The sequence below is a fragment of the Musa acuminata genome, chromosome BXJ1-5, assembly GCF_036884655.1.
Source record: "Musa acuminata AAA Group cultivar baxijiao chromosome BXJ1-5, Cavendish_Baxijiao_AAA, whole genome shotgun sequence".
NCBI lineage: Eukaryota > Viridiplantae > Streptophyta > Magnoliopsida > Zingiberales > Musaceae > Musa > Musa acuminata.
Window position 1 is genome coordinate 7642047 of NC_088331.1, and position 23264 is coordinate 7665310.

Genomic DNA, 23264 nt, shown 5'->3' on the forward strand with positions numbered 1-23264 from the left:
TCAAAAATACACATCATATATTTGATCTATCATTATTTTATTTTAATTTCTAGTATTAAACTTTTTTATATAATAAAAATATATTAAAATTTATATATATACAATTATAATTAAAATGATAATCATAAGCAAATGCTCCTAATATCGACAAAATACATGTGATAAAAAAAATAAACGTGATACTTGCTTAATACTAGCTAATCACCATTCTATGATCAATATTTTCAATAAGCAAGTCAACTTGTATATTAAAAGATTTAATAAAAATTAATTAAACATATAACTTTTTAATCTTAATAATGGTAAAAGATTCAGATCCATGTGACCGACTCCACTTACAATTTTGTTGTAGGTCAACTTGTCTTTTAGATAACTAAGAGAAGAACAGTATACAAGCAAAACTCAAAGGACTGTATATAAAGTTGTTGGTCCTACATTAACAAAAGAAGTTTCTATGAATAGATTAGCAGCCCGTCCACGACATCCTCACAATTCTCCATCGCACGTTTTCTCCTCAGTGGTAATCCATCTCCAAAAGACGTTGACACTGCGATGTACATCGATATCTCCTTCTGGCTGTCAAATAAAAGGTGGAAGTGAAGGTGATTGGCTCAGATTCGTTCTTTATGGAAAAGACTAACATTTACTGAAATAATCAAGAAGTCAAATCAGAATTTCTAAATCCTTGATAATCTTGAGGCAATATGGTACCTTTCTCGGTACATTAAGCTCTAAATTCCCGGATATGCATCCATTTTGTCGATGACCACTTATTTCCTCTTATGACAGGACATCCGCCTGCAACATATTATATACGACAGAAAGATGTTAACAATTCAGCCAAGATATGTCTGTGTTGTTGAAATAGCACACATCTGAATAAGATAGCCGGCTAGAAACCACTAACCATGTAAACTTGATGGATCTAAAGTGGCATCAGGTCTCATGCTCCAAAAGAGTAGTGCATCTCCCATCTTGGGTTTTATAGAAAGACCCTTCTTCCCGCACTCTGATAGCTCAGTATACCACGGTAAAGAACTGCTGAATACCTTGGCAGAAGGGAACACAGTCTCACCACCTTCTTCAACATCAGAACTTACCAACAGTGAATCAACAAACATCAGGTCAAAAATGTTATAAGTTGAATAAAACAGTAACATTTTGAATAATTGACCAGTGTCGAAGACAACCAAGAAAAATATGAAGTATGATACATACAGGTACATGAGAAGTGTTGCTAATCGCTGACCCCCATTTCTAGTGTTAAATTCATCAACAAAGTAATCATAGTGAGGTTCATATTTCTGTCCAACTTCATAATGGAGAACTTGAAGACCTTCACCATGCTCTGCCAGACAAAATAATTAAAGACAATTTTAGGGTACTAACATGACGGAGATACAAAAGTATATGACAACCGTGACGATCGTCTCAAGAAACACTTGTCAGAGAAAGATTGCCAGATGCAGGATATGCTAAGAAGCAGTAACAGTGATGACACTAGAAAGAGTCCAAAAAATTCTAAGCATGGGATGAACGGTGTCCATCAGTTGCAATATACAATAAGGTCAATAGACCAAATGGTCGTTGCTTGCTCAACAGATGCATTCAACGGGTAGCATCTGTTCTCAATAATGCTAAGATGCAAAAGTCAAACACGTTAAAGTTATAATGCTTGCTGATTGTAATAACAAAGTGGTGAGAGGCTAGCCATTCTATATGGAGAAACCAATCTGCTAAGAAACAAATTAAGCATTGGATACTATGGCATCAATACCAACTCATGGAGCTCATAAATTAAAACTGTATAATAAACATTCTCTAAAGTGCTTGGAGTCACTTACATGAATCAATTATTATCATCTATCATTCCTATTAAACATATCAGTGACAGGAAATCAATTCATCCTGAATCTGTCCTCTTGCTGGCAGGGAACGCCATGTCTCATACCAGACCCATATCAGTCTTCCTATTAAACATATCAGTGACAGGAAATCAATTAATATCAAATGTGTCCTCTCTCTAGCAGGGAATGCCATTTCGTGTACCAGACCATATCAGTCGATGGCCGTACCGGCATGTACCGATTGGTACTGGTGTACAACAAATGGTACACCAATATGTACCAGTGTTTTGAATAGAAAGAAGAAGAAGGAGAAGAGGAATGGTGGTCGAGGAAGGAGGAGAAAGGAAGAAGAGGAGGCAGTGGAGGAAGAGGAAGAACGAGGAAGAGAAAGGAAGAAGAGGGTGTGGTAGAGGAAGAGGAGGGACGAGGAAGAGGACGAAGGAGAGAAGGTGGTGAAGGAAGAGGGGGGAGGAAGGAGGAAGGAGGAAGAAGAAGGAGGAAGTGGAAGAGGATGAGGAAGCATACCTATCAACAACACACGATGGGCAGCAGGCAATGACAGACGACTGCATGAGGCGAAATGGGAACGGTTTGTATTTAGGGCAAAGAGAGCTCACTAATGCGAGCATAAAGTATGTTTTCTAATTTATTCGAAGATTAGGACAGGGCCGTACAGGATGGGGGGTGATCCATGTAGGTTAAAGCTCGGACTATCACGACCAGTCATCATGCACCTATAACAATTTCGTTCAACGAACCATTCGTCGCTTTTGTATACTTGTACAGATGCTTGGCAGCATGTTTTGCTTTAGTTTTGTGTGTTTTTGCTTGTAAAAATATAAGCTTGAACGGTTTACAGTGCTGCAATGCGATCGCTCGTCGTGCTGGACAAAACTGTCCCAAAATGGTTTCGTTTTTGCATACTATGGCTTGTTTTCTGTAGACCGCATGCGAAACGTCAGTCATCTTAGCACCCTGGAACCACCAGGGGGGTTGGGGCTTTAGGGTAGTGTCGGGTGTTGAACAATCTTCACAAGTTCGTACGTTAACTTGACGGGAACTTGTCTTTGTGCCCGACACTTGATGAGCAGTTGTTTGCGGACTTGCAACTGTTCGTTCAGCCTTCTAAAGTCTTGTTTTCTCTTTCCTCTCTTGCACTCAGGATGCTCGTTGAATTACTTGTAAAGCTTCCCTCTTTGTAAGACATTGAGATTTGTCTGTCGCTTGTCTTCAAACTAATCAACTTATTTTATAGGTCCTTTGGGACCGGTACGAGGTTGCAACTAGGCTGATCCTTTTGAGGACACATATATCGCAATGACACCTCATGACTTAGGCAATCCCAACTAAGTCCGAGAAGTTGGTGCAAGGGTACTTCACGACGTAGGCAACTCCAGCTAAGTCCGTGAATTTACTGCAAGGGTGCTTCATGACTTGGGCAATTCCAGCTAAGTCCGTGACAGGATGGTACATATTGCTAGTTTCGTACTTTCTTACTGGTCTAGCCAAAACATCAAACCATGCTTTCTAGTGAATATGTTCATGCAACATCCTTAAACCAAGCTCTTCATAATTAAGAAAGCATAGGTGCCATAAAACCAAAATTGGTTTTCCACCACTCAGTGTTTGATTTCTGTTTATGTAGTATCCAATTGTAAGTATGTCTCAGTTTATATTTCTCCAGTTTTTCCATCCAACCTCCTCTTGACATCTGCCTTGCCATTCTCTTTTCTGCACATTCATCTTCATTTTATAATCCTCTTTCACCAGCAACTATTAAGGCTTTGCATGATTTCAGAATTGTTTGAATAGGCAAATGATATTATGCTCTTTCCAAGAAACACATTCTACCTACATCTTCTAGATGCCACTAAATATTTTATATGATCAAACTTCTAGCATAAAATATAATACAGTACATAGTCCAAAACATGCCTTCATCATGATGAACTCTTTAACACCAAAAATCATGCAAGACAGCACAAAATAGAAATCATGAATAAAAGAACAACAAAATGAAAACATGTAGAAGCCATTGAAACATGAATATGTACCAAAAACAATCTGCATTACTTACCTACAGGTATGAAGGTGAAATCTGCTATTCTCTTCTCAATAGCTCGAATGATTTTATCTTGTCCTCTTCTAAGAAACATCCCTGAGCTTGTCCGAACCCTGAAAAAAAGCTATTACAGTTAGACATATCAAATTAACATAGAAATCCAGAACATCTTAAGAGACATCTGTGATATGTAAACCTGCTATCTGTACTCCGCCCAGTAGTGCTATCTACAACTGTTGACTTCTTCATATAAGGCTTTGCCAGTTCAATTAGGTACTCGCACTCTTCCTTGGACTGACAAACATATAAAATATCAGTATTTGTGATTTCACATGAATATCATTCACAAAACACAATAGAATTAGAAAAATAAAAATCTAACATGCAAGTTAGATGCCACGGCCAAAAGTTGGATGTTAATCTAGACCAACCCAAAATCAATGTCAGCACTTGAGGCCACTATACTGTTGAACAATTCTCTTATTAAGCCATATTTAAGTTAATACTAACAGAAAGCTAACAGTATCCATTTACAATGACGTCTTAAAATATAGTATGGCCAAAATTCAACTATGAAACCACACATCAAATCATGAAATTTCCTTAACAAATTCAATTTGATAAAAGGCCCACAAGACAGTTAAGTTTTACAACATGTTGTTTTTAAATTTCAAGTATATGATTCTGCATTGAACAATAACTGTGTGAATTGCCCTACAAGCAAATAAAAAGCCAAGTGAAAGGTAAATTCTGACCTAAATTTTAAATTTTGAAGAAAATAATTTTAAAATAATGCATAGGTGTGAGTTGGCATTGATAAGGACATGATCTTTAAAAAAAATTCTAATATGGTATGATTTAAAATTAATTAAAAAAAAGATAAAGGAGGATGCATTTGGTAAACAAAGTTATGTTGTGGTTTTGATTTAATGAAAATGAAACACATCACAACAGATGTGCAGATTAATGTCAGAAAAGATGCTGATGAATTTTGAATACTTAAAATAAGGGAAACCAATCAACTCACATATAAATGAGGAAGATACTAAAAATATTCATGAATCTAAGACGAACAGAAATGAATAAAGAATCACTGACATATAATGGGTTTGGCTCACAACTTAACTTCACAATTTTGGCTTTTGAATTATATTGCTGTCCAATCTTTATATGTATGTGTGTGTATATATTAGCCTCGACCAAGATTTGAATCTCTGAGAAAAAAATTCTAACATACCAATGCGGGTCTCGTACCATGCAAAGCATGCACCAATGTATCTTCGTTACCTCATGTAGGATGGTAATGGTGTTTCATCTATTCCATGTTGGCTGACATGTACTAACCCACTGAGAAATGTTAAAGTAATCATACATGAGATAGGTATCTTGATTCTTGAACGCAACTCCTTTATGCCAAATTTGGAATACACTGTCAAATGTAAAGCTTTTATTGTATTACATTTACATGTATAATCTAACTTTATTAGCAAACCTACTAAAATATCACTTTTCTTTATTCCAAAATTAAAAAATAAACAAGAATGGTTTGATGATCTGTGAAAGCTTGTTGTGGCAAATGCCTCATCTTAAAAAGGAGGAAAATTTTACACAAAATTAATAAATCCAATGGCATTTAAGCACAAATAAGATGCTCCAGTTGTATCATCCATCATATAAATGGAAACATTACCAACACATTATCTCGGTCCATAGATGGTAAATTCAAGGGACATTATGATGCTAATCTATGAATACTGTCACAAAATATACAACCAAAGGTATGTTGTGCCTTGCCTTGTACTAGGAAACTGGTGGCTGGATTTACATCCTTTTATCTTGGTCATGATCATGCACTCATATTATGTCTTGTTCAGCGCCTGGATAATGCAAATTCAGCGATGGTGGCATCTCAACAATTATTCTTGGAAGGTGACAGTTTCTAAATTTTGTATGACCCCTCTGATAGCAACCACAACTAAACGATAGCCGATCTTTTTTCCCATATGCAAGAAATGAACTGTAGATTATAAATCACTCATATCCAGAGATTGCGTCCATCCTAATCTATGATTATGAAGATCTCATCTACTAAATGTTTCAACACAGAACAATATTTTTCAAGTGCTTGGATATATATACTGGCACTATTCAGCAGGCATCAACAAGACAATAACAACATCACACGCCAGTACAATGACAGCATTGCGTCTACAATAGCATAATTGGTACCTTAATCCATGCTCGATACGTGAAATCTAGGAAGGAGTTTATCTGCTTGTGCATGAAATGATTATTCTGCATAATAACTTACCTTTCTGGAAATATATTTGTAACAATCTAGATATATGGCACCTAACATGAGACCCTAGCATAATTGGTACCTTAATCCATGCTCGATACGTGAAATCTAGGAAGGAGTTTATCTGCTTGTGCATGAAATGATTATTCTGCATAATAACTTACCTTTCTGGAAATATATTTGTAACAATCTAGATATATGGCACCTAACATGAGACCCGTGATGCAAATTACCCATCTTAAGGTAGCTAATATGTTCATCAGCAAGAAAGCTTAGACTATATCAGGATTAAACAGATAGTCCTATGTAACTGTTTCCCAACTCTAAATGGAAAGATTTGTTCATAAATTCGAAGATTTCACATAAAGAATGAATCCTTTGAACAATACGTTGACACAATTCAGCACAACTAATATCTAAGCACGCGGTAAGATCAAGAATAAATACCAGGAAGTTGTGATAGAGGAAGGCCCTCGGTTCCCACGAGAGTACTTCCGTCCATTGCTCCCCTGTCTCCTGGAGTTCATCTCTCCTGCGAATTCTCAAATTCAAGAGGAACAGTGTGAAAGAAGAAAGCCTTCAGATCGACCAACACAAAGAACGAAATCATAGCGAGCGATTCGTCCGTACGCCTCGCCGACGGAGCGGCGTACTTCGGCCACGCGGCCGTCCTTGGAAACCGCGGGGAGGGACAAGGCGCCGAGCGCGAGGAGCACCAGCAGGACGACGGAGATGGTGAGGAGGGCCACTAGGATCAGCGTCGGAGGTCTCCGGGGGTGGCGCGCGCCCCTCGCCATGGCCACCGCCCGCTGACCAAGTCCACCGAACTTAGTTTCCTCGATAAATTAGAATAAGTTGGTGCCTTAGACCAGAAGGCCATCCCAACCGGCGCCTTTAGGACTATCGAAAGCGGCACTTTAGTTTCCTCTGATAAATTAGAATAAGTTGTCAATCACCGAACTTAGTTTCCTTGATAAATTAGAATAAGTTGGTGCCTTAGACCAGAAGGTCATCCCAACTGGCGCCTTTATGACTATCGAAAGCGGCACTTTAGTTTCCTCTGATAAATTAGAATAAGTTGTCAATCGTAAGAAGTAAAAAAGGGATATTTTTAGTCAAAAATCAGAAAGAAAAATACCAGTTATTTGTGTTGAGAGTAGGATTTGAACCCACACCCTTTCGGACCAAAACCTTAATCTGGCGCCTTAGACCAACTCGGCCATCCCAACTTGCATTTTTAATATTATCGAAAGCGGCACTTAGTTTCCTCTGATAAATTAGAATAAGTTGGCAATCGTCCGAAGTAAAAAAGGGATATTTTTAGTCAAAAATCAGAAAGAAAAATACTAATTATTTGTGTTGAGAGTGGGATTTGAACCCACACCCTTTCGGACCAAAATCTTAATTTGGCACGTTAGACCAACTCGGCCATCCCAACTGGCATCTTTTGGACTATCGAAAGGAGTACTTAGTTTCCTTTGATAAATTAGAATAAGTTATTATTTGTGTTGAGAGTGGGATTTGAACCACGCCCCAGAACCTTTCTGGCACCTTAGACCAACTCGGCCATCCTAACTGGCCCCTTTAGGACTATCGAAAGGGGCATTTAGTTTCCTCTGATAAATTAGAATAAGTTGTTATTTGTGTTGAGAGTGGGATTTGAACCCACGCCCCAGAACCTTTCTGGCGCCTTAGACTAACTCGGCCATCCTAACTGGCCCCTTTAGGACTATCGAAAGCGGCATTTAGTTTCCTCTGATAAATTAGAATAAGTTGGCAATTGTCAGAAGTAAAAAGGGGATATTTTTAGTCAATGTCAGAAGTAAAAAATGGATATTCTTAGTCAAAAATCATAAAGAAAAATATCAGTAAACTGGTGCCTTAGACCAACAAGACCATCCCAACTGGCCCCTTTAGGACTATCGAAAGGGGCATTTAGTTTTCTCTGATAAATTAGAATAAGTTGTTATTTGTGTTGAGAGTGGGATTTGAACCCACGCCCTTTCGGACCAGAACCTTAATCTGGCGCCTTAGACCAACTAGGCCATCCCAACTGGCACCTTTAGGACTATCGAAATCGGCACTTAGTTTCCTCTGATAAATTAGAGTGGGATTTGAAACCACGCCTTTTCAGACCAGAACCTTAATCTGGCGCCTTGGACCAACTCGGCCATCCCATCTGGCGCCTTTAGGACTATCGAAAGCGGCACTTAGTTTCCTCTGATAAATTAGAATAAGTTGGCAATCGTCAGAAGTAAAAAAGGGATATTTTTAATCAAAAATCAAAAAGAAAAATATCAGTTATTTGTGTTGAGAGTGGGATTTGAAACTGGCAATCAAGTAAAAAAGGGATATTTTTAGTCAAAAATTAGAAAGAAAAATACGGTGCCTTAGACCAACTCGGCCATCCCAACTGGCACCATTAGGACTAACGAAAGCGGCACTTAGTTTCCTCTGATAAATTAGAATAAGTTGGCAATCGTTAGAAGTAAAAAAGGGATAGTTTTAGTAAAAAATCAAAAAGAAAAATATCAGTAATCTTCGAAGTAAAAAAGGGATATTTTTAGTCAAAAATCAGAAAAAAAAAAATACCAGTTATTTGTGTTGAGAGTGAGATTTGAACCCACGCCCTTTCGGACCAGAACCTTAATCTGGCGCCTTAGACCAACTCGACCATCCCAACTAGTGCATTTATAACTATCGAAAGCGGCACTTAGTTTCCTCTGATAAATTAGAATAAGTTGGAGTTATTTGTGTTGAGAGTGGGATTTGAAACCACGCCTTTTCGGACCAGAACCTTTATCAACCGACGCCTTTAGGACTATCGAAAGTGGCACTTAGTTTCCTCTGATAAATTAAAATAATTTGGCAATCAAGTAAAAAAGGGATATTTTTAGTCAAAAATTAGAAAGAAAAATACGGTGCCTTAGACCAACTTGGCCATCCCAACTGGCACCATTAAAACTATCGAAAGCGGCACTTAGTTTCCTCTGATAAATTAGAATAAGTTGGCAATCGTTAGAAGTAAAAAAGGGATAGTTTTAGTAAAAAATCAAAAAGAAAAATATCAGTAATCTGCGAAGTAAAAAAGGGATATTTTTAGTCAAAAATCAGAAAGAAAAATATAAGTTATTTGTGTTGAGAGTGGGATTTGAACCCACGCCCTTTCAGACCAGAAGAAAAATATCAGTTATTTGTGTTGAGAGTGGGATTTGAAACCACGCCTTTTCGGACCAGAATCTTTATCAACCGACGCCTTTAGGACTATCGAAAGTGGCATTTAGTTTCCTCTGATAAATTAAAATAATTTGGCAATCAAGTAAAAAAGGGATATTTTTAGTCAAAAATTAGAAAGAAAAATACGGTGCCTTAGACAAACTCGGCCATCCCAACTGGCACCATTAGGACTATCGAAAGCGGCACTTAGTTTCCTCTGATAAATTAGAATAAGTTGGCAATCGTTAGAAGTAAAAAAGGGATAGTTTTAGTAAAAAATCAAAAAGAAAAATATCAGTAATCTGCGAAGTAAAAAAGGGATATTTTTAGTCAAAAATCAGAAAGAAAAATACCAGTTATTTGTGTTGAGAGTGGGATTTGAACCCACGCCCTTTCGGACCAGAACCTTAATCTGGCGCCTTAGACCAACTCGGCCATCCCAACTTGAATTTTTAGGATTATCGAAAGCGGCACTTAGTTTCCTCTGATAAATTAGAATAATTTGGCAATCGTCAGAAGTAAAAAAGGGATATTTTTAGTCAAAAATCAGAAAGAAAAATATCAGTTATTTGTGTTGAGAGTGGGATTTGAAACCACGCCTTTTCGGACCAGAACCTTTATCAACCGACGCCTTTACGACTATCGAAAGCGGCACTTAGTTTCCTCTGATAAATTAAAATAATTTGGCAATCAAGTAAAAAAGTGATATTTTTAGTCAAAAATTAGAAAGAAAAATACGGTGCCTTAGACCAACTCGGCCATCCCAACTGGCACCATTAGGACTATCGAAAGCGGCACTTAGTTTCCTCTGATAAATTAGAATAAGTTGGCAATCGTTAGAAGTAAAAAAGGGATAGTTTTAGTAAAAAATCAAAAAGAAAAATATCAGTAATCTGCGAAGTAAAAAAGGGATATTTTTAGTCAAAAATCAGAAAGAAAAATACCAGTTATTTGTGTTGAGAGTGGGATTTGTACCCACGCCCTTTCGGACCAAAACCTTAATCTGGCGCCTTAGACCAACTCGGCCATCCCAACTGGCGCCTTTAGGACTATCGAAAGCGGCACTTAGTTTCCTCTGATAAATTAGAATAAGTTGGCAATCGTCAGAAGTAAAAAAGGGATATTTTTAGTCAAAAATCAGAAAGAAAAATATCAGTTATTTGTGTTGAGAGTGAGATTTGAAACCACGCCTTTTCGGACCAGAACCTTTATCAACCGACGCCTTTAGGACTATCGAAAGCGGCACTTAGTTTCCTCTGATAAATTAAAATAATTTGGCAATCAAGTAAAAAAGGGATATTTTTAGTCAAAAATTAGAAAGAAAAATACGGTGCCTTAGACCAACTCGGCCATCCCAACTGGCACCATTAGGACTATCGAAAGCGGCACTTAGTTTCCTCTGATAAATTAGAATAAGTTGGCAATCGTTAGAAGTAAAAAAAGGATAGTTTTAGTAAAAAATCAAAAAGAAAAATATTAGTAATCTGCGAAGTAAAAAAGGGATATTTTTAGTCAAAAATCAGAAAGAAAAATACCAGTTATTTGTGTTGAGAGTGGGATTTAAACCCACGCCCTTTCGGACCAGAACCTTAATCTGGCGCCTTAGACCAACTCGGCCATCCCAACTGGCACCTTTAGGACTATCGAAAGCGATACTTAGTTTCCTTTGATAAATTAGAATAATTTGGCAATCGTTAGAAGTAAAAAAGGGATATTTTTAGTCAAAAATTAGAAAGAAAAATACCAGTTATTTGTGTTGAGAGTGGGATTTGAACCCACGCCCTTTCGGACCAGAACCTTTATCAACCGACGCCTTTAGGACTATCGAAAGCGGCACTTAGTTTCCTCTGATAAATTAAAATAAGTTGGCAATCAAGTAAAAAAGGGATATTTTTAGTCAAAAATTAGAAAGAAAAATACGGTGCCTTAGACCAACTCGGCCATCCCAACTGGCACCATTAGGACTATCGAAAGCGGCACTTAGTTTCCTCTGATAAATTAGAATAATTTGGCAATCGTTAGAAGTAAAAAAGGGATAGTTTTAGTCAAAAATCAAAAAGAAAAATATCAGTAATCTGGGAAGTAAAAAAAGGATATTTTTAGTCAAAAATCAGAAAAAAAAATTACCTGTTATTTGTGTTGAGAGTGAAATTTGAACTCACGCCCTTTCGGACCAGAACCTTAATCTGACGCCTTAGACCAACTTGGCCATCCCAACTTGCATTTTTAGGAGTATCGAAAGCGGCACTTAGTTTCCTCAAATAAATTAGAATAATCAATAAGTTGGCAATCATTAGGATATTTTTAGTCAAAAATCAGGAAGAAAAATACCAGTTATTTGTGTTGAGAGTGGGATTTGAACTTACGCCCTTACGGACCAGAACCTTAATCTGACGCCTTAGACTAACTCGGCCATCCCAACTTGTATTTTTAGGAGTATCGAAAACGGCACTCAAGCCCTTTCGGACCAGAACCTTAATCTGACAACTTAGACCATCGGCCATCCCAACTCTGATAAATTAGAATAAGTTCTGGCGCCTTAGACCAACTCGGCCATCCCAACTAGCGCCTTTAGGACTATCGAAAGCGGCATCTAGTTTCCTCTGATAAATTAGAATAAGTTGTTATTTGTGTTGAGAGTGGGATTTGAACCCACGAACCTTAATCTAACGCCTTAGACCAACTCGCCCATCCCAACTGGCACCTTTAGGACTATCGAAAGCGGCACTTAGTTTCCTCTGATAAATTAGAATAAGTTGGCAATCGTCAGAAGTAAAAAAGGGATATTTTTAGTCAAAAATCATAAAAAAAAATATCAGAAAACTGGTGCCTTAGACCAACTCGACCATCCCAACTGGCCCCTTTAGGACTATCGAAAGGGGCATTTAGTTTTCTTTGATAAATTAGAATAAGTTGTTATTTGTGTTGAGAGTGGGATTTGAACCCACGCCCTTTCGGACCAGAATCTTAATCTAGCGCCTTAGACCAACTCGACCATCCCAACTGGCACCTTTAGGACTATCGAAAACGGCACTTAGTTAAATTAGAATAAGTTGGCAATCGCTTTAGACCAACTCGGCCATCCCAACTGGCCCCTTTAGGACTATCGAAAGCGACAATCGTCAGAAGTAAAAAAGGGATATTTTTAGTCAAAAATCAGAAAGAAAAATACTAGCTATTTGTGTCTTTTCAGACCAGAACCTTAATCTGGCGCCTTGGACCAACTCAGCCATCCCAACTGGCGCCTTTAGGACTATCGAAAGCGGGACTTAGTTTCCTCTGATAAATTAGAATAAGTTGGCAATCGTCAGAAGTAAAAAAGGGATATTTTTAGTCAAAAATCAAAAAGAAAAATATCAGTTATTTGTGTTGAGAGTGGGATTTGAAACCACGCCTTTTCGGACCAGAACCTTTATCAACCGACGCCTTTAGGACTATCGAAAGCGGCACTTAGTTTCCTCTGATAAATTAAAATAATTTGGCAATCAAATAAAAAAGGGATATTTTTAGTCAAAAATTAGAAAGAAAAATACGGTGCCTTAGACCAACTCGGCCATCCCAACTGGCACCATTAGGACTATCGAAAGCGGCACTTAGTTTCCTCTGATAAATTAGAATAAGTTGGCAATCGTTAGAAGTAAAAAAAAGATAGTTTTAGTAAAAAATCAAAAAGAAAAATATCAGTAATCTGCGAAGTAAAAAAGGGATATTTTTAGTCAAAAATCAGAAAGAAAAATACCAGTTATTTGTGTTGAGAGTGGGATTTGTACCCACGCCCTTTCGGACCAGAATCTTAATCTGGCGCCTTAGACCAACTCGGCCATCCCAACTGGCGCCTTTAGGACTATCGAAAGCGGCACTTAGTTTCCTCTGATAAATTAGAATAAGTTGGCAATCGTCAGAAGTAAAACAGGGATATTTTTAGTCAAAAATCAGAAAGAAAAATATCAGTTATTTGTGTATTTGTGTTGAGAGTGGGATTTGAAACCACGCCTTTTCGGACCAGAACCTTAATCAACCAACGCCTTTAGGACTATCGAAAGCGGCACTTAGTTTCCTCTGATAAATTAAAATAAGTTGGCAATCAAGTAAAAAAGGGATATTTTTAGTCAAAAATTAGAAAGAAAAATACGGTGCCTTAGACCAACTCGGCCATCCCAACTGGGGTCTTTGGGACTATCGAAAGCGGCACTTAATTTCCTCTGATAAATTAGAATAAGTTGGCAATCGTTAGAAGTAAAAAAGGGATAGTTTTAGTAAAAAATCAAAAAGAAAAATATCAGTAATCTGCGAAGTAAAAAAGGGATATTTTTAGTCAAAAATCAGAAAGAAAAATACCAGTTATTTGTGTTGAGAGTGGGATTTGAACCCACGCCCTTTCGGACCACAACCTTAATCTGGAGCCTTAGACCAACTCGGCCATCCCAACTTGGATTTTTAGGAGTATCGAAAGCGGCACTTAGTTTCTTTTGATAAATTAGAATAATTTGGCAATCGTTAGAAGTAAAAAAGCGATATTTTTAGTCAAAAATTAGAAAGAAAAATACCAGTTATTTGTGTTGAGAGTGGGATTTGAACCCACGCCCTTTCGGACCAGAACCTTTATCAACCGGCACCTTTAGGATTATCGAAAGCGGCACATAATTTCCTCTGATAAATTAAAATAAGTTGGCAATCAAGTAAAAAAGGGATATTTTTAGTCAAAAATACCAGTTATTTGTGTTGAGAGTGGGATTTGAAACAAAGCTCTTTTGAACCAGAACCTTAATCTGGCGCCTTAGACCAACTCGGCCATCCCAACTGGCACCATTAGGACTATCGAAAGCGGCACTTAGTTTCCTCTGATAAATTAGAATAAGTTGGCAATCATTAGGACTATCGAAAGATCGTTAGAAGTAAAAAAGGGATAGTTTTAGTAAAAAATCAAAAAGAAAAATATCAGTAATCTGGGAAGTAAAAAAGGGATATTTTTAGTCAAAAATCAGAAAGAAAAATACCAGTTATTGTGTTGAGAGTGGGATTTGAACCCATGCCCTTTTGGACCAGAACCTTAATCTGACGTCTTAGACCAACTCAGCCATCCCAACTTGCATTTTTAGGATTATCGAAAGCGGCACTTAGTTTCCTCTGATAAATTAGAATAATTTGGCAATCGTTAGAAGTAAAAAAGGGATATTGTTAGTAAAAAATCAGAAAAAAAAAATACCAATTATTTATGTTGAGAGTGGAATTTGAACCCACGCCCTTTTCGGACCAGAACCTTAATCTGGCATCTTAGACCAACTTGGCCATCCCAACTGGCGCCTTTAGGACTATCGAAAGCGGCACTTAGTTTCCTCAGATAAATTAGAATAAGTTGGCAATCGTCAGAAGTAAAAAAGGGATATTTTTAGTCAAAAATCAGAAAGAAAAATATCAGTTATTTGTGTTGAGAGTGGGATTTGAAACCAAGCGGACCAGAACCTTTATCAACCGGCGCCTTTAGGATTATCGAAAGCCGCATTTAGTTTCAGTCAAAAATAGGATTTGAAACAAAGCTCTTTTGAACCAGAACCTTAATCTGGCGCCTTAGACCAACTCGGCCATCCCAATTGGCACCATTAGGACTATCGAAAGCGGCACTTAGTTTCCTCTGATAAATTAGAATAAGTTGGCAATCATTAGGACTATCGAAAGATCGTTATAAGTAAAAAAGGGATAGTTTTAGTAAAAAATCAAAAAGAAAAATATCAGTAATCTGGGAAGTAAAAAAGGGATATTTTTAGTCAAAAATCAGAAAGAAAAATACCAGTTATTTGTGTTGAGAGTGGGATTTGAACCCATGCCCTTTCGGACCAGAACCTTAATCTAGCGCCTTAGACCAACTCAGCCATCCCAACTTGCATTTTTAGGATTATCGAAAGCGGCACTTAGTTTCCTCTGATAAATTAGAATAATTTGGCAATCGTTAGAAGTAAAAAAGGGATATTGTTAGTAAAAAATCAGAAAAAAAAATACCAATTATTTGTGTTGAGAGTGGGATTTGAACCCACGCCCTTTCGGACCAGAACCTTAATCTGGCACCTTAGACCAACTCGGCCATCCCAACTTGCATTTTTAATATTATCGAAAGCGGCACTTAGTTTCCTCTGATAAATTAGAATAAGTTGGCAATCGTCCGAAGTAAAAAAGGGATATTTTTAGTCAAAAATCAGAAAGAAAAATACCAATTATTTGTGTTGAGAGTGGGATTTGAACCCACACCCTTTCGGACCAAAATCTTAATTTGGCACGTTAGACCAACTCGGCCCAACTCGGCCATCCCAACTGGCATCTTTTGGACTATCGAAAGGAGTACTTAGTTTCCTTTGATAAATTAAAATAAGTTCCCTTTCGGACCAGAACCTTTCTGGCGCCTTAGACCAACTCGGCCATCTGGCCCCTTTAGGACTATCGAAAGGGGCATTTAGTTTCCTCTAATAAATTAGAATAAGTTGTTATTTGTGTTGAGAGTGGGATTTGAACCCACGCCCTTTCGGAACAGAATCTTAATCTAGCACCTTAGACCAACTCGGCCATCCCAACTGGCACCTTTAGGACTATCGAAAGCGGCACTTAGTTTCCTCTGATAAATTAGAATAAGTTGGCAATTGTCAGAAGTAAAAAAGGGATATTTTTAGTCAATGTCAAAAGTAAAAAAGGGATATTTTTAGTCAAAAATCATAAAGAAAAATATCAGTAAACTGGTGCCTTAGACCAACTCGACCATCCCAACTGGCCCCTTTAGGACTATCGAAAGGGGCATTTAGTTTTCTCTGATAAATTAGAATAAGTTGTTATTTGTGTTGAGAGTGGGATTTGAACCCACGCCCTTTCGGACCAGAACCTTAATCTGGGGATTTGAAACTGGCAATAAAGTAAAAAAGGGATATTTTTAGTCAAAAATTAGAAAGAAAAATACGGTGCCTTAGACCAACTCGGCCATCCCAACTGGCACCATTAGGACTAACGAAAGCGGCACTTAGTTTCCTCTGATAAATTAGAATAAGTTGGCAATCGTCAGAAGTAAAAAAGGGATATTTTTAGTCAAAAATCAGAAAAAAAAAATACCAGTTATTTGTGTTGAGAGTGGGATTTGAACCCACGCCCTTTCGGACCAAAACCTTAATCTGACGCCTTAGAGCAACTCGGCAATCCCAACTAGTGCATTTATGACTATCGAAAGCAGCACTTAGTTTCATCTGATAAATTAGAATAAGTTGGCAATCGTGAGAAGTAAAAAAGGGATATTTTTAGTCAAAAATCAGAAAAAAAAAATACCAGTTATTTGTGTTGAGAGTGGGATTTGAACCCACGCCCTTTCGAACCAGAACCTTAATCTGGCGCCTTAGACCAACTCGGTCATCCCAACTGGCACCTTTAGGACTATCGAAAGCGGCACTTAGTTTCCTCTGATAAATTAGAATAAGTTGGCAATTGTCAAAAGTAAAAAAGGGATATTTTTAGTCAATGTCAGAAGTAAAAAAGGGATATTTTTAGTCAAAAATCATAAAGAAAAATATCAGTAAACTGGTGCCTTAGACCAACTCGACCATCCCAACTGGCCCCTTTAGGACTATCGAAAGGGGCATTTAGTTTTCTCTGATAAATTAGAATAAGTTGTTATTTGTGTTGAGAGTGGGATTTGAACCCACGCCCTTTCGGACCAGAACCTTAATCTGGCGCCTTTAGGACTATCGAAAGTGGCATTTAGTTTCCTCTGATAAATTAAAATAATTTGGCAATCAAGTAAAAAAGGGATATTTTTAGTCAAAAATTAGAAAGAAAAATACGGTGCCTTAGACAAACTCGGCCATCCCAACTGGCACCATTAGGACTATCGAAAGCGGCACTTAGTTTCCTCTGATAAATTAGAATAAGTTGGCAATCGTTAGAAGTAAAAAAGGGATAGTTTTAGTAAAAAATCAAAAAGAAAAATATCAGTAATCTGCGAAGTAAAAAAGGGATATTTTTAGTCAAAAATCAGAAAGAAAAATACCAGTTATTTGTGTTGAGAGTGGGATTTGAACCCATGCCCTTTCGGACCAGAACCTTATTCTGGCGCCTTAGACCAACTCGGCCATCCCAACTTGAATTTTTAGGATTATCGAAAGCGGCACTTAGTTTCCTCTGATAAATTAGAATAATTTGGCAATCGTCAGAAGTAAAAAAGGGATATTTTTAGTCAAAAATCAGAAAGAAAAATATCAGTTATTTGTGTTGAGAGTGGGATTTGAAACCACGCCTTTTCGGACCAGAACCTTTATCAACCGACGCCTTTAGGACTATCGAAAGCGGCACTTAGTTTCCTCTGATAAATTAAAATAATTAAGCAATCAAGTAAAAAAAAGATATTTTTTGTCAAAAATTAGAAAGAAAAATACGGTGCCTTAGACCAACTCGGCCATCCCAACTGGCACCATTAGGACTATCGAAAGCGGTACGTAGTTTCCTCTGATAAATTAGAATAAGTTGGCAATCGTTAGAAGTAAAAAAGGGATAGTTTTAGTAAAAAATCAAAAAGAAAAATATCAGTAATCTGCGAAGTAAAAAAGGGATATTTTTAGTCAAAAATCAGAAAAAAAAAAAAATACCAGTTATTTGTGTTGAGAGTGGGATTTGAACCCACGCCCTTTCGGACCAGAACCTTAATCTGGCGCCTTAGACCAATTCGGCCATCCCAACTAGTGCATTTATGACTATCGAAAGCGGCACTTAGTTTCCTCTGATAAATTAGAATAAGTTGGAGTTATTTGTGTTGAGAGTGGGATTCGAAACCACGCCTTTTCGGACCAGAACCTTTATCAACCGACGCCTTTAGGACTATCGAAAGTGGCACTTAGTTTCCTCTGATAAATTAAAATAATTTGGCAATCAAGTAAAAAAGGGATATTTTTAGTCAAAAATTAGAAAGAAAAATACGGTGCCTTAGACCAACTCGGCCATCCCAACTGGCACCATTAGAACTATCGAAAGCGGCACTTAGTTTCCTCTGATAAATTAGAATAAGTTGGCAATCGTTAGAAGTAAAAAAGGGATAGTTTTAGTAAAAAATCAAAAAGAAAAATATCAGTAATCTGCGAAGTAAAAAAGGGATATTTTTAGTCAAAAATCAGAAAAAAAAATACCAGTTATTTGTGTTGAGAGTGCTTAATCTGGCGCCTTAGACCAACTCGGCCATCCCAGCTAGTGCATTTATGACTATCGAAAGCGGTACTTAGTTTCCTCTGATAAATTAGAATAAGTTCACAATCGTCAGAAGTAAAAAAGGGATATTTTTAGTCAAAAATCAGAAAGAAAAAATATCAGTTATTTGTGTTGAGAGTGGGATTTGAAACCACGCCTTTTCGGACCAGAACCTTTATCAACCGACGCCTTTAGGACTATCGAAAGCGGCACTTAGTTTCCTCTGATAAATTAAAATAATTTGGCAATCAAGTAAAAAAGGGATATTTTTAGTTAAAAATTAGAAAGAAAAATACGGTGCCTTAGACCAACTCGGCCATCCCAACTGGCACCATTAGAACTATCGAAAGCGGCACTTAGTTTCCTCTGATAAATTAGAATAAGTTGGCAATCGTTAGAAGTAAAAAAGGGATAGTTTTAGTAAAAAATCAAAAAGAAAAATATCAGTAATCTGCGAAGTAAAAAAGGGATATTTTTAGTCAAAAATCAGAAAGAAAAATATAAGTTATTTGTGTTGAGAGTGGGATTTGAACCCACGCCCTTTCAGACCAGAAGAAAAATATCAGTTATTTGTGTTGAGAGTGGGATTTGAAACCACGCCTTTTCGGACCAGAATCTTTATCAACCGACACCTTTAGGACTATCGAAAGTGGCATTTAGTTTCCTCTGATAAATTAAAATAATTTGGCAATCAAGTAAAAAAGGGATATTTTTAGTCAAAAGTTAGAAAGAAAAATACGGTGCCTTAGACAAACTCGGCCATCCCAACTGGCACCATTAGGACTATCGAAAGCGGCACTTAGTTTCCTCTGATAAATTAGAATAAGTTGGCAATCGTTAGAAGTAAAAAAGGGATAGTTTTAGTAAAAAATCAAAAAGAAAAATATCAGTAATCTGCGAAGTAAAAAAGGGATATTTTTAGTCAAAAATCAGAAAGAAAAATACCAGTTATTTGTGTTGAGAGTGGGATTTGAACCCACGCCCTTTCGGACCAGAACCTTAATCTGGCGCCTTAGACCAACTCGGCCATCCCAACTTGAATATTTAGGATTATCGAAAGCGGCACTTAGTTTCCTCTGATAAATTAGAATAATTTGGCAATCGTCAGAAGTAAAAAAGGGATATTTTTAGTCAAAAATCAGAAAAAAAAATACCAGTTATTTGTGTTGATAGTGGGATTTGAACCCACGCCCTTTCGGACCAGAACCTTAATCTGGCGCCTTAGATCAACTCGACCATCCCAACTTGAATATTTAGGATTATCGAAAGCGGCACTTAGTTTCCTCTGATAAATTAGAATAATTTGGCAATCGTCAGAAGTAAAAAAGGGATATTTTTAGTCAAAAATCAGAAAAAAAAATACCAGTTATTTGTGTTGAGAGTGGGATTTGAACCCACGCCCTTTCGGACCAGAACCTTAATCTGGCGCCTTAGACCAACTCGGCCATCCCAACTGGCACCTTTCGGACTATCGAAAGCGGCACTTAGTTTCCTCTGATAAATTAGAATAAGTTGGCAATTGTCAGAAGTAAAAAAGGGATATTTTTAGTCAATGTCAGAAGTAAAAAAGGGATATTTTTAGTCAAAAATCATAAAGAAAAATATCAGTAAACTGGTGCCTTAGACCAACTCGACCATCCCAACTGGCCCATTTAGGACTATCGAAAGGGGCATTTAGTTTTCTCTGATAAATTAGAATAAGTTGTTATTTGTGTTGAGAGTGGGATTTGAACCCACGCCCTTTCGGACCAGAACCTTAATCTGGCACCTTTAGGACTATCGAAAGTGGCATTTAGTTTCCTCTGATAAATTAAAATAATTTGGCAATCAAGTAAAAAAGGGATATTTTTAGTCAAAAATTAGAAAGAAAAATACGGTGCCTTAGACAAACTCGGCCATCCCAACTGGCACCATTAGAACTATCGAAAGCGGCACTTAGTTTCCTCTGATAAATTAGAATAAGTTGGCAATCGTTAGAAGTAAAAAAGGGATAGTTTTAGTAAAAAATCAAAAAGAAAAATATCAGTAATCTGCGAAGTAAAAAAGGGATATTTTTAGTCAAAAATCAGAAAGAAAAATACCAATTATTTGTGTTGAGAGTGGGATTTGAACCCATGCCCTTTCGGACCAGAACCTTAATCTGGCGCCTTAGACCAACTCGGCCATCCCAACTTGAATTTTTAGGATTATCGAAAGCTGCACTTAGTTTCCTCTGATAAATTAGAATAATTTGGCAATCGTCAGAAGTAAAAAAGGGATATTTTTAGTCAAAAATCAGAAAGAAAAATATCAGTTATTTGTGTTGAGAGTGGGATTTGAAACCACGCCTTTTCGGACCAGAACCTTTATCAACCGACGCCTTTAGGACTATCGAAAGCGGCACTTAGTTTCCTCTGATAAATTAAAATAATTAGGCAATCAAGTAAAAAAAGGATATTTTTTGTCAAAAATTAGAAAGAAAAATACGGTGCCTTAGACCAACTCGGCCATCCCAACTGGCACCATTAGGACTATCGAAAGCGGCACTTAGTTTCCTCTGATAAATTAGAATAAGTTGGCAATCGTTAGAAGTAAAAAAGGGAAAGTTTTAGTAAAAAATCAAAAAGAAAAATATCAGTAATCTGCGAAGTAAAAAAGGGATATTTTTAGTCAAAAATCAGAAAAAAAAAAAATACCAGTTATTTGTGTTGAGAGTGGGATTTGAACCCACGCCCTTTCGGACCAGAACCTTAATCTGGCGCCTTAGACCAACTCGGCCATCCCAACTAGTGAATTTATGACTATCGAAAGCGGCACTTAGTTTCCTCTGATAAATTAGAATAAGTTGGAGTTATTTGTGTTGAGAGTGGGATTTGAAACCACGCCTTTTCGGACCAGAACCTTTATCAACCGACGCCTTTAGGACTATCGAAAGTGGCACTTAGTTTCCTCTGATAAATTAAAATAATTTGGCAATCAAGTAAAAAAGGGATATTTTTAGTCAAAAATTAGAAAGAAAAATACGGTGCCTTAGACCAACTCGGCCATCCCAACTGGCACCATTAAAACTATCGAAAGCGGCACTTAGTTTCCTCTGATAAATTAGAATAAGTTGGCAATCGTTAGAAGTAAAAAAGGGATAGTCTTAGTAAAAAATCAAAAAGAAAAATATCAGTAATCTGCGAAGTAAAAAACGGATATTTTTAGTCAAAAATCAGAAAGAAAAATATAAGTTATTTGTGTTGAGAGTGGGATTTGAACCCACGCCCTTTCAGACCAGAAGAAAAATATCAGTTATTTGTGTTGAGAGTGGGATTTGAAACCACGCCTTTTCGGACCAGAATCTTTATCAACCGACGGCTTTAGGACTATCGAAAGTGGCATTTAGTTTCCTCTGATAAATTAAAATAATTTGGCAATCAAGTAAAAAAGGGATAGTTTTAGTCAAAAATTAGAAAGAAAAATACGGTGCCTTAGACAAACTCGGCCATCCCAACTGGCACCATTAGGACTATCGAAAGCGGCACTTAGTTTCCTCTGATAAATTAGAATAAGTTGGCAATCGTTAGAAGTAAAAAAGGGATAGTTTTAGTAAAAAATCAAAAAGAAAAATATCAGTAATCTGCGAAGTAAAAAAGGGATATTTTTAGTCAAAAATCAGAAAAAAAAATACCAATTATTTGTGTTGAGAGTGGGATTTGAACCCACGCCCTTTCGGACCAGAACCTTAATCTGGCACCTTAGACCAACTCGGCCATCCCAACTTGCATTTTTAATATTATCGAAAGTGGCACTTAGTTTCCTCTGATAAATTAGAATAAGTTGGCAATCGTCCGAAGTAAAAAAGGGATATTTTTAGTCAAAAATCAGAAAGAAAAATACCAATTATTTGTGTTGAGAGTGGGATTTGAACCCACACCCTTTCGGACCAAAATCTTAATTTGGCACGTTAGACCAACTCGGCCCAACTCGGCCATCCCAACTGGCATCTTTTGGACTATCGAAAGGGGCATTTAGTTTCCTCTGATAAATTAGAATAAGTTGTTATTTGTGTTGAGAGTGGGATTTGAACCCACGCCCTTTCGGAACAGAATCTTAATCTAGCACCTTAGACCAACTCGGCCATCCCAACTGGCACCTTTAGCACTATCGAAAGCGGCACTTAGTTTCCTCTGATAAATTAGAATAAGTTGGCAATTGTCAGAAGTAAAAAAAGGATATTTTTAGTCAATGTCAAAAGTAAAAAAGGGATATTTTTAGTCAAAAATCATAAAGAAAAATATCAGTAAACTGGTGCCTTAGACCAACTCGACCATCCCAACTGGCCCCTTTAGGACTATCGAAAGGGGCATTTAGTTTTCTCTGATAAATTAGAATAAGTTGTTATTTGTGTTGAGAGTGGGATTTGAACCCACGCCCTTTCGGACCAGAACCTTAATTTGGCGCCTTGGACCAACTCGGCCATCCCAACTGGCGCCTTTAGGACTATCGAAAGCGGCACTTAGTTTCCTCTGATAAATTAGAATAAGTTGGCAATCGTCAGAAGTAAAAAAGGGATATTTTTAGTCAAAAATCAAAAAGAAAAATATCAGTTATTTGTGTTGAGAGTGGGATTTGAAACTGGCAATAAAGTAAAAAAGGGATATTTTTAGTCAAA

General features: G+C 37.2%; 1 protein-coding gene and 14 non-coding genes across 15 annotated transcripts; all 15 read right to left on the bottom strand.

Annotated features, from left to right (window-relative positions):
• Window positions 1-271: 271 nt before the first annotated feature.
• On the bottom strand, window positions 272-7062 carry LOC103975134 (probable prolyl 4-hydroxylase 3). Its single transcript, XM_065182526.1, has 8 exons — window positions 6839-7062; window positions 6656-6740; window positions 4106-4203; window positions 3925-4022; window positions 1219-1348; window positions 908-1095; window positions 712-798; window positions 272-576 (listed from the first exon to the last, which is right to left on the bottom strand). Exons 1-7 carry the CDS (start codon window positions 7003-7005, stop codon window positions 725-727), a joined length of 840 nt encoding a protein of 279 aa, XP_065038598.1. The 5' UTR covers window positions 7006-7062; the 3' UTR covers window positions 272-576; window positions 712-724.
• Window positions 7063-8181: 1119 nt separating this feature from the next.
• TRNAL-AAG (transfer RNA leucine (anticodon AAG)) lies at window positions 8182-8262 on the bottom strand. The gene has a single exon. It is a non-coding gene; the product is annotated as a tRNA-Leu (tRNA).
• A 1525-nt stretch (window positions 8263-9787) lies between these two features.
• On the bottom strand, window positions 9788-9868 carry TRNAL-AAG (transfer RNA leucine (anticodon AAG)). Its single transcript has one exon. It is a non-coding gene; the product is annotated as a tRNA-Leu (tRNA).
• A 1101-nt stretch (window positions 9869-10969) lies between these two features.
• TRNAL-AAG (transfer RNA leucine (anticodon AAG)) lies at window positions 10970-11050 on the bottom strand. Its single transcript has one exon. It is a non-coding gene; the product is annotated as a tRNA-Leu (tRNA).
• A 1297-nt stretch (window positions 11051-12347) lies between these two features.
• Window positions 12348-12428, bottom strand: TRNAL-AAG (transfer RNA leucine (anticodon AAG)). The gene has a single exon. It is a non-coding gene; the product is annotated as a tRNA-Leu (tRNA).
• Window positions 12429-13173: 745 nt separating this feature from the next.
• Window positions 13174-13254, bottom strand: TRNAL-AAG (transfer RNA leucine (anticodon AAG)). Its single transcript has one exon. It is a non-coding gene; the product is annotated as a tRNA-Leu (tRNA).
• Window positions 13255-15431: 2177 nt separating this feature from the next.
• Window positions 15432-15512, bottom strand: TRNAL-AAG (transfer RNA leucine (anticodon AAG)). Its single transcript has one exon. It is a non-coding gene; the product is annotated as a tRNA-Leu (tRNA).
• Window positions 15513-16733: 1221 nt separating this feature from the next.
• TRNAL-AAG (transfer RNA leucine (anticodon AAG)) lies at window positions 16734-16814 on the bottom strand. Its single transcript has one exon. It is a non-coding gene; the product is annotated as a tRNA-Leu (tRNA).
• A 1232-nt stretch (window positions 16815-18046) lies between these two features.
• TRNAL-AAG (transfer RNA leucine (anticodon AAG)) lies at window positions 18047-18127 on the bottom strand. Its single transcript has one exon. It is a non-coding gene; the product is annotated as a tRNA-Leu (tRNA).
• A 1456-nt stretch (window positions 18128-19583) lies between these two features.
• Window positions 19584-19664, bottom strand: TRNAL-AAG (transfer RNA leucine (anticodon AAG)). Its single transcript has one exon. It is a non-coding gene; the product is annotated as a tRNA-Leu (tRNA).
• Window positions 19665-20001: 337 nt separating this feature from the next.
• Window positions 20002-20082, bottom strand: TRNAL-AAG (transfer RNA leucine (anticodon AAG)). The gene has a single exon. It is a non-coding gene; the product is annotated as a tRNA-Leu (tRNA).
• A 637-nt stretch (window positions 20083-20719) lies between these two features.
• Window positions 20720-20800, bottom strand: TRNAL-AAG (transfer RNA leucine (anticodon AAG)). The gene has a single exon. It is a non-coding gene; the product is annotated as a tRNA-Leu (tRNA).
• A 513-nt stretch (window positions 20801-21313) lies between these two features.
• On the bottom strand, window positions 21314-21394 carry TRNAL-AAG (transfer RNA leucine (anticodon AAG)). The gene has a single exon. It is a non-coding gene; the product is annotated as a tRNA-Leu (tRNA).
• Window positions 21395-22290: 896 nt separating this feature from the next.
• On the bottom strand, window positions 22291-22371 carry TRNAL-AAG (transfer RNA leucine (anticodon AAG)). The gene has a single exon. It is a non-coding gene; the product is annotated as a tRNA-Leu (tRNA).
• A 626-nt stretch (window positions 22372-22997) lies between these two features.
• TRNAL-AAG (transfer RNA leucine (anticodon AAG)) lies at window positions 22998-23078 on the bottom strand. The gene has a single exon. It is a non-coding gene; the product is annotated as a tRNA-Leu (tRNA).
• Between the last annotated feature and the right edge of the window lie 186 nt (window positions 23079-23264).

Bases quoted from the DNA above. Each gene is read 5' to 3' on its own strand.
- LOC103975134 (XM_065182526.1), bottom strand. From the start codon at position 7,005: ATGGCGAGGGGCGCGCGCCACCCCCGGAGACCTCCGACGCTGATCCTA. The intron at 4,204-6,655 runs GTATTTATTCTT...TATGTTTGTCAG, and splicing joins TCCTCTATCACAACTTCCTG to TCCAAGGAAGAGTGCGAGTA. The intron at 1,349-3,924 runs GTAAGTAATGCA...TTTGTCTGGCAG, and splicing joins TTTCACCTTCATACCTGTAG to AGCATGGTGAAGGTCTTCAA.